This window comes from Eumetopias jubatus, unplaced genomic scaffold, assembly GCF_037043125.1.
Source record: "Eumetopias jubatus isolate StellerSeaLion01/CBP00866 unplaced genomic scaffold, mEumJub1_p1.0 scaffold_7, whole genome shotgun sequence".
In the NCBI taxonomy this organism is placed as follows: domain Eukaryota; kingdom Metazoa; phylum Chordata; class Mammalia; order Carnivora; family Otariidae; genus Eumetopias; species Eumetopias jubatus.
Genome location: NW_028274813.1, coordinates 10,112,784 through 10,122,597, shown reverse-complemented (window position 1 = coordinate 10,122,597; position 9,814 = coordinate 10,112,784). Strand labels below are relative to the sequence as shown.

The 9,814-nt window shown below is 55.7% G+C and overlaps 1 protein-coding gene across 1 annotated transcript; it reads left to right on the top strand.

Moving 5' to 3' along the window:
* The first annotated feature begins 2,422 nt into the window (after positions 1-2,422).
* SERPINA5 (serpin family A member 5) lies at positions 2,423-5,943 on the top strand. Its single transcript, XM_028102249.2, has 4 exons — positions 2,423-3,038; positions 4,380-4,650; positions 4,981-5,128; positions 5,755-5,943. Exons 1-4 carry the CDS (start codon positions 2,423-2,425, stop codon positions 5,941-5,943), a joined length of 1,224 nt encoding a protein of 407 aa, XP_027958050.1.
* The last annotated feature ends 3,871 nt before the right edge of the window (positions 5,944-9,814 follow it).

Genomic DNA, 9,814 nt, shown 5'->3' with positions numbered 1-9,814 from the left:
GAGGGAACATACTGTGCCGTAAAATTAACTAATTTAAAGGACACAGAGATTAAGCCACCCACCCATGTCCTTTAAAGACCTGCACTCTCAGGGTGCACATAGAAAGGGGGTGCCCAGACCCTGCGGCTTAATTATCTGCAGATTAACAGCTACAGTGCTGGCTGCCGAGGCAGGGGACACAAAGGCTGGGGGCTGTCTCAGGGAAGGAGGGCCAGGGATCCGGGGAAGCCAAATGGCGTGGTGGTTCCGAGCCTGGGCTCTGCGCATCAGAACTGGGTCTGAGCCCAAGCCGTGCCCCACCAACCAGTGACTCGGCCTCTCCGAGCTTTCGGCGACCCCTCCGTAGATGGCGCTAGAAGCGGAACCTGCCTCTGAGGGTGGGTGTGAGGCTGATGGAGGGAAGAGACAGCGCAGTGCCCAACAGCGGGCCCGAGATGGCTGCAGCCGATGTCTGGGGTCCTGGGTGGCCGGAGCTACAGACAGAACATTCTAAATGGGCCTCCGTTGTGAGCTCAGGTGCAATGTGGAAGCCGAGGATGGGCGGGGGGCTGCTCAGGTCCCTTGATTTTGCTCAAAGACAGGACGGCAGCCCAGGTCTGCCTGACCCCCAAGGTCACTGGAGCCCCCCCAACTACCCTGCCACCGGCGGTGGGCCACTTTGCATGCAATGTCCAATGCAGCTGTTTGGGGCCCTTTGGGGTTGGGGTTTGTGGGGGTCACGGGACCTGATGACGTGGTGTCCGCGGTGGAAGACCCAGCTGGAGGGAGTTCTCACCGTCAAGGGCTTTCCTCAGCAGACAGGCCGCCAGGCCCACACGAGAGTAAGGGTGCGGTGAGAGCGCGTCCCCACGGCACAGCTGGGGAGCTGGGGGATCTCGGCAGGGCTTTGGCTGGAAGCTGCCAGAGCCACCACTGACCCTGCCACCACACCAGGTCTGCGCCGGGCCCTGCCACAACACTTGCCCTATGTTGACTCCTTAAAGCCCCCAGCCACGCGCTGGCGCAGGTCCTGGTGTCACCTCTGCTGTACAGGTGGGGGACAGTGGCACGGGGCGTGACTGGCTTGCCTCAAACCACACTCCTGTAGGAAGTAGCGGGGCTGAGCTTTGAACCCAGGAGGCTGGGCTGCAGAGTCTGGGCTGCTCACAGGTGGACCGTGAGCACAGGGGACTTTGGGAGGCCCGGGCACAGGAAGGGTTCTGGTTGGAGGGGAAGGGGTCTAGGTAGGTGGACAGGAGGGAGGAAGGGGAGGAGGGGCTGAAGGCCCCCCCAGGGCCCACCTAGGAGGCCCCCTCATCTGGGGGACGGAAGGAAGAAGAGACGTCTTGGCTCAGGCCGCCGTAACAAAGCGTCACAGAACAGAAGATCGGTCTCGGCTCAAGGTGTCGGCAGGGCCGGTTCCTGGACTCGCAGATGCTGGTCTCCTCCCTGGGTCCTCACATGCTCTTCCCTCTGTGCATGTCTGCGTCCTAATCTCTTCTCACAAGGACACCGGCCAGACTGAATCAAGGCCCGCCTGTAGGACCTCATTTTGACTTCATTACCTTTTAAAAAGACCCTATCTCCAAATACGGTCACATTCTGAAGTGCTGGGGGTTAAGACCTCAACATAGGAGTCTGAGGGCCACAATTCAGCCATCATAGAATAGGAGGGAAGCTGGGGTGCTCACATTAAGAGGGCAGAATTTCCTCCCTGGGTTGGGGGGAGGTGACTCTGATGAGGCGCCAGGATGGCCCTGGGGTCCTAGCGCAGCGCCCCGCCCGCTCCCCGGGGCAAGGAGAAAAGAACCAGTTGGCATCCGCGTGTTCACCAATGAATCTCTGGAGCCCGGCACCCTGCCTGCCATGTGGGAGATGCTCAATATATATTTGCTGAGTGAACAGGGATAGACCAGCAGTCTGAGGGGCCCGTGGGGGGTAGTTGGTCTGAGTTCATAGAAGGACCACCAGGCCTTGCAAATGCTGCCCCCAGGGGTTGAAGTGACAGTCAGAGGCCACTTGGGAAGCAGGCTTCTCATTCCCTGGGAACCTCAGAGATGCTGAGCGGGCAGAAGGAGGAGAGCCCTGCACGCCCACGCCCCAGGCCCTGTGGCACGTACCCTGATGTGGATGAGAGGACTCTTGCCCCAGGGGCCAGCCCCCACCTCGGGTCTGCATGCTCTGCCTTCTCCTAACTCTCCTGACCCTTAGATGCCCAAGTCCCCCAAGTCTCTGTCCTCGAGCCCCCACAGCTCTCTTTAAACCCTCTCTCCCAACTGCACAGGCTCAACCTCTCCCTTAGATGCTGCACGTCGGGTGGTCACATCTCTGGGACATGGGCCTTACCCACTTCCCCCCAGTCTCCTGGCTGAGGAGATGCACCAGCTGTGCACCCTCCCTGAGGACCCTGCCCACTTGCCTTTCAGGACGAGGAGCAGCCACAATGCGGGTCTGCCTCCTCCTGTGCCTGACACTCCTCAGCCCACCGGGCGCCAGCCTCTACCGCCACCGCTCCCGCGAGGCAAAGAAGAGAGTCAAGGAGCCGCCCGTGCTCAGCACGCTGGCCCCCGCCAGCAGGGACTTTGCCTTCGACCTCTACAGGGCCCTGGCGACAGCTGCTCCCGACCAGAACATCTTCTTCTCCCCTCTGAGCATCTCCACCACACTGGCCATGCTGTCCCTGGGGGCACGATCGCACACGAAGGTGCAGATCCTAGAAGGCCTGGGCCTCGGCCCCCAGGAGGGCTCAGAGGAGGAGCTCCACAACACCTTTCACCAGCTGCTGCAGGAGTTTGCCCAGCCCAGGAAGGACATCCAGCTGAGCCTTGGCAACGCCCTGTTCATTAGCCCAACGTTTCACCTCCAGGACACCTTTCTGAATGCCGTGAAGACGCTGTACCTGGCAGACACCTTCCCCACAAACTTCATGGACCCCGCGGGGGCCCAGAAGCAGATCAATGATTACGTGGCAAAGCAAACTGAAGGCAAGATTGTGGACTTGGCTAAGGACGTGGATAGCACGGAGGTCATGGTTATGGTGAATTTCATTTTCTTTAAAGGTAAGACCCCTGCGCGCAAGCCTGAACTTTCTCCTTTCTGCTGCTTTTGTCAAAAGAGCACCCAATTCCCACACACATAAAGGGGTGGGGGTAGATTTAGTCCCTTCTGGTGCCTGTTGACAGATGGAGGCCAACAAGCAGCCAAGGGTAAGACAGAGGCATCTTCCTATGGGGTAAGGGGATGTCAGTGACCCCGGACTGCTGTGTCCCCCCACCGGGGAAGAGCTGGGTCCTGTCCGTGGGCCCTGGGGTCATAGCTTACACACTGGATCTAAAGCACAAGATCGTCATGGCCACCAGCGGCCACCACTCGGGGCAGGATTGCAGGTCTTAGAGGGACCTTAGAGGGCCTTCCCTTGCCCCCACCTCCTTGCCCCCGTGCACTCCTAGGGGCTGTTTCCTTAGGAGAGTTCTCCCCCTCTCCCACAACAGCAGATCTCTCCATGCTCAGCTCCCTGACGTTTCTGGTGGATACCCCTACTCATCTCGGCTCTCACGAGCGCTTCTCCTTCTAGATGCTGAGCCCCTCGGTGCCTGTATGGGGCCCGGCTGAAGATGGGAAGACAGGGGTGAATAAAGGAGGGGAGGGGAGGGAGGGAGGAAAGAGGAAAATAGTTAGCTTGTTAACCGCCTCCCCCCTTCCTAGGAGCGCAGATGGCGAGCAATCCAGCTTGGAATCCAAGATTTATTATGCCCCAGGGCAGGGCTCTTTCTAGGACACCAGGCTGCAGGGGACAACTGGGTGGCACAGACATAAGCCACGAGAGGCACTGGGGTGGGTTCCGAATCTGATGACTACCAAGAAGATGGAAAGAACTACTCGTATCTCATTGATGTAGAAATGCAGCAGGAATCAGACGGAGCAGGAAACATAACTCAGGGCTTTTCAGTAAGAAGAATCCTCTATGTCCAGGAACCTTACAAACCTCTCTCGCAAACTTAGATCAAAATCCAAAAATGGGAAAAGAGTGAAAAACAGAATAACTCCCCCAGGTGTAGTGTCGATTTGTCAGCCATCGGTACCGTTGACCCTCTTCCCGAGCATATTTGACCTTGAGTAACACCTGAGAATCAAACAAATACCATTGGCAGTTGAGGGCCTCCAAAGACATGAAAAGCATCCTCCTCGCTTTGCCCATGTCAAAGGAAAAGGCCCACAGAAAGTTCAGGCACATCCCCGAAGTTATAAAAAGGCTCACCTTTCTATTCCAGGGGTTCCATGGTCCCTGCCACCGAGGAGACTGTGCCAGGGAGAATGAGCTCTGTTTGATGGGTTTACTGTCTCGATGCTGTTCGTTTGCAGCGCAGAATTTCTGATGTCTTTTCCATTTTGATATTTAGCTAAGTGGGAGACAAGCTTCGACCACAAAAGCACCCGAAAGCAGGACTTCCATGTGACTTCAGAGACGGTGGTGCGGGTGCCCATGATGAAACGGGAAGACCGTTATTATTACTTCCTGGACCGAAACCTCTCCTGCAAGGTGGTGGGCATCCCCTACCGAGGGAATGCCACCGCTTTCTTCATTCTCCCCAGTGAGGGTAGGATGGGACAGCTGGAGAACGGACTGAATGAGGAAACAGTGAGGAAGTGGCTCAAGATGTTCACAAAGAGGTATTCTGCAGGTGACACGGGGCCAGCCTGGCCCCTCATACCTCCAGGGAGACACAGCGGTGGTGGGAGGGTCTCACCCAGCCCAGGAGCGGCCTCTAAACCCAGAGCCATCGAGAGAGGTCCCAGCCCCCAGGGCCTGGCCTAGCTGGAGGGAGCCATCAGAATGGTCAGGGATCACTGGGGACAGCCCAGGTCCAAGTCCAGAGTGGGGTGGGCTCTGGACAAGGGGTGGGGGGATCATTACGAAGCCGAGGGGAGGTAGCAGGGGTATGAGCTCCGTGAGCTGATGCTCTGGGAAGACTCTAAGAAAAGTTCTGGTCCTCCTTCCAGGCAGCTTGAGCTCTACCTTCCCAAGTTCTCCATCGAGGGCTCTTACCAGCTGGAGGAGGTCCTCCCCACACTGGGCATCAGTGATGTCTTCACGTCCCATGCTGACTTGACGGGCATCACCAACCACTCCAGTGTCCAGGTGTCTGAGGTGAGCTCGGAAGCTCCTGAGCCCGTTTTCAGGGATTTTTGTTCTATCCTGTTCTATTCTATTCTACCCCAGTCCATCCCACTCTTTCCATTGCATTCCATTCCATTCCATTGCATTCCATTCCATTCCATTCCATTGCATTCCATTGCATTGCATTCCATTCCATTCCACATTCTCTCTCTCTCCTCTTTTCCCTCAAGAAGCAAAGATACCACTTTGTATTTTATCCTTTGTGCAGTGGGAAACCATATCCAGCACTGTGTCTTAGGAGGAACTCTCATTAAGCAATCAAAACTAAGAATTAGGGGCTAGCTCCTTCACTCACTAGCTGTGTGACCTCCAACAATTACTTGACCTCTCTGAGCCTCCTTTCTCTCTATAAAACTGGAGAGTCACAACGTTGCTGCGAGATGCCATGAGAATTCAATGGAAGGCACAGGCACCATCACCTCCCGGCACAGATCCTGGTGCATGGTAGCTGCACGGCTGTGTCATTTGCTACCTGCTTGGTGGCGAAGTTGCACAGGGACTTGGACAGGGATGCCACAGGCAAAAGCTCTGCCATCTCCTGGGATGGCATCTCCCAGCTCCTGGTGGCTCGGTGACACCTGATGTCTCCTCTGCAGATGGTGCACAAGGCCGTGGTGGAGGTGGATGAGTCGGGGACCAAAGCAGCTGCAGCCACAGAGGCCATCTTCATGTTCAAGTCGGCCCCAATGAGCTCTCAAAGGGTCATGTTCAACAGGCCTTTTATGATGCTTATTGTGGAGAATTCCACCAACATCCTCTTCCTTGGCAAAGTGACCCACCCCTGAGGTCAGTGTTTCTCCTGAAAGGCCACAGGCCTCTGTAGTGGAAGTTGAAGGTGCACTGTGGCATCTCTCTGCCGGGAGCTGGTGATTTACACAGGTTTCGTGGACTAATGAGGCTTTTACAAGTAGTAATAGTCACAGTATTGATATACTAATGATTGTTTCTTCTCACACAACCGCACGATGTGGACACCTTGAAGAAGCTTCGCGAGCATTTGGTTTTGCCCTCACCCTTCATCAGTGGAGTCTAACACTGAGGCCCAGAGAGGTCGGTTGACTTGCCCAAGGTCACACAGCATGTTAGTGGTAGACAGAAGCCCAGAATCCAGGCCCCTGATGCCCAGTCCAGTGCCACAGAGCTCTGTAGGAGGATTGTTCTGGTAGACATTTCTACCAAGAAATGTATTTCCAAGCCGAGTCCTCCTCTTGCCAGCAACACCAGCCATCAATTCATCATGGTGTGGAAAGAACACTGAAATGGGAGTCTGGAATGGGGCGTCTGTCCCAGCTAATGAGCTGCGGGACATTGGGGTAATGCTGTCCCTCTCTGGACCTCCATTTCCCCCTCGCATACAATGAAGGATCAGGTGAAGGGTGGAAGGCTCCTCGACATTATATAAGGAAGCTGGGGTGTTCCCCGCCAGTCACAGTAGATTTTAACACATTCCAGTGCTACTTGTCCTTGAAGAAAAGCAAGTGGACAGCAGGGTGGAAATGGCCCATCACAGCATCGAACCATCCTGTGGCTTCAGTTACAACCTCCCAGCATTGGCTGGAGGCAGGAGCACAGAGACCTGTGGCAAATCCTACAGTATCTTTTGAAGACATTGATGACTAACTGTGACTGTTAGTGTCAACAGTAACAATAAAGCACTCTGCAAACACTGGCTGTCATTTTCCTTACAGAAATAACGCTGGGAATGGCAACATTAATAGCTTACCATGTGCCAGGCTTCGTGCTAGGCGCTTTACCTGGATGGCTGCATTTACCTGCTGGGAGGCAGGTACCACTGTTGTCCCCATTTTACAGATGGGGAAGGCTAGGCTTGCAGAGAGTGGGCTGCTTATCCAGCCACACAGCTTCTAAGGGGTGGAGGCAGGATTTGACCCTGGGCGTGTGGCCCCCAGACCCACATTTTCAGCCCTGTGCTCTGCTGCAGGGAAGACATGACTAAGAACCAGAAGGCCGGGTCAGGTGCCTCTCAGCCATCCACTCCCCTGTGATGCCGGTAAGCTGAATCTCTCTCCTCTTTTATGAAAGCTACTACAGACGGTTCCTCATCTATCAAATGAATGGGGTCGGACACTTTGAAGAATCAACGAATGAGCGAATGAGTCCTTCACTCAAATTGTCCCCTAATTAGCTGCCCCCTTAAATCTGAGTGCTTGCCCCCGCCCTGCATGATGACCCTAGCTTGCTCCCCAGTAAGGCTGCCCCTATCACTCTGATCCCAGACTCCGCACTGTGTTGCAAAAGGGTGCCCCCTAGATCAAACAAGGTCAGAACCCCAAGCTTTGGTCACACCCCAAAGTACTGAGCACCTACTTTGGGCCAGCCCTTGGGGACACCTTGCATCTCTCATCTCCTGAATCTCTCAACCCAGTATGTCAGTGTACCCATTTCACAGAGGGGACGTGAGTGCTTGCCCAGAAGCTGAGGCCAGTGAGAGGCTCAGGCCCCGAGACCCGGATGGCACCCGTGCTGGCATGTGGCTGGGCAGATGGCCGCGACTGGATGGCGACAGCTCGTCTGCGTCTGTGCTTTCAGCTCAGGACAGCGTTTCAGAATGGGGCCTCCTCGCGGGGCCACATCAGCTCCTGTGTGCCTCTCGCTTGTGAAATGTCTCTTCTGCCTTGGCAGATATTTCTCTCACTGTTTGCTCAGCCAGTCCAAGGTCAGGGGGAGGCCCTGTCCGTGTGATGTGTGTCAGGCCAAGGTCCAGCATTGTCTGAAGGTCACTGGGCACGTGGCCACAGAACATCTACCGTGTGTAAGGTCAGGATGGGCTCCGGGGTGCCTCATGTCACACACTGAAGCTCCTTGCTGGGTGTCATTGCAGGCCGTGTAATTCAATTGTCACACAATCCTGGGATGAATGAAATGATACAGCACCTGGGAGAGAGAGATCAGGAAAGAGGTGGTACCCAGCTGGTCTAAGGAGTAAGTAAGCCTTCAATAGACAGCAGGTTTGGGAACAGGGAAGGGACTCCAGCGGAGGGAAGGGCTGGAGAATGGTGTCGAGCGAACTGTCGTGTGTGGGAACCATGGAGACTTCATTCTGGGCCAGTATAGGGCACTTGAAGGAGAGCAAAGGGGATGAGGTTCCCACGTTACTACAACCGTCTGTAGTAGCTTCCCCCGAACGTGAGGCTGGCGTTCGTTCTCTTTCTTCCCAATTTTAGGGTGGTTTGGTCATCTGCGTCACACCCTGAGCACCCCCTGGACCCCTTGTGTCCCTCACTCTCCCATTGGCCCAAGAGCGTTCACCTCCATTCAGCCCTGTAGGGGGCGCGCGCTCGCACCCCCGCGCACCTGCTCCTCCAGCTCCCCACCGGTCCTTTCATCTTGTCCATCCTATCCAGTAACAGGGCAGCTTAACAACAGAAACTGTGTCATCTCACAGTCCTGGAGGCTGGAGTCTGAGACCCCGGTGTCAAGAGAGTCGGGTCCCCCTGAGGCCCCTCTTCTTGGCTGGACTCCCAATGGCTTCCTCTCTTTGCGCCACCATATGGTCCTCTCTCGGGATGCTAACCTCCTCTTCTGTCTCCCAGCCTCCACCGGTCCAACTGGACCAGAGCCCACCTTACCAACCTCATTTTAACTGGATCACCTCTTTAAAGGCTTTGTCTCCAAATACAGCCTCATCCTGAGGTGCCGGGGGTTAGGGCTTCAACAGATGAATGGGGGGGACCACAATTTAGCCCATAAGAGTCACCTCCCTTCGAATTCCCGCTGCTATTGCCAACCCCTGCCTTGTTCTTGGGAACTCACTTTCATTTCCCTCTCTGACCACATGGACTCTCAGGACCTCCCCTTGTGAACCCTCTGCCTCCAGAAGGCGGAGGACAATGCTAGAGCCCAGGACTCCTGCCCCCGCCTCTTCTGCAGAGACCTGGGCCAGAAAAATGACCTTGGACTCCAAGAGGAAACACTTCACACCCCAATGAGAAACTATGCTCAGCCCACTCTTGCTTTTTTAAGCTCTTTCACGCCATTGTTCGGGGGCCGCCTACGGGGCCTCGGGCCTGGAAGTCATACAAGAGTACAAGGGCAAGCCCAGCAGACATGGACTCTGGCCACAACCAGCTAACCAAACAGATAAACATGGGAGTACAAACTGTGGCGAGGGTGATTCGTTCATCCGCAGATGTTTATTGAACCCCCACTGTGTGGCTAGAACCATCCCGGGTGCTGGAGGTAAATGAAGGAAACCCCCAAATCCCTGCCCTGGTGAAGCTACATTCTTGCCTTGGAGAGACAATGGAATAAAAAAATAACAAAGAATAAAAGAAAAAAGTAGAGTATGATGTACGTCTGTTGATGACAAGTGTTGTGGTGAGTGAGCTTGACTGGGCACCTTGCTTCTAGAAACAGAGCCCGAGGAGGGAAGGACACTGGTGCCCAACACCTCGACTAAGTGGTGGAAACCCTAACAGCACCCCACCCCCCACGGCCCCCCCCCCCCCGTGATGGTGTGGCAGGCGGGGCCCTTGGGAGGTGATTAGTCATGAGGCTAGAGCCCCCATCAATGGGATTCGCGCCCTTGGAGAACACACGGCAGACAGCTCCCGCACTCCTTCCCGTGGCAGGGCACGGACTCCTCCTTCCCGTGGCAGGGCACGGACCAGAAGCCCGTGACCAGGAAGAGGGCCC

Bases quoted from the DNA above. Each gene is read 5' to 3' on its own strand.
- SERPINA5 (XM_028102249.2), top strand. From the start codon at position 2,423: ATGCGGGTCTGCCTCCTCCTGTGCCTGACACTCCTCAGCCCACCGGGC. The intron at 4,651-4,980 runs GTATTCTGCAGG...TCCTCCTTCCAG, and splicing joins CTCAAGATGTTCACAAAGAG to GCAGCTTGAGCTCTACCTTC. The intron at 5,129-5,754 runs GTGAGCTCGGAA...TCTCCTCTGCAG, and splicing joins CCAGTGTCCAGGTGTCTGAG to ATGGTGCACAAGGCCGTGGT.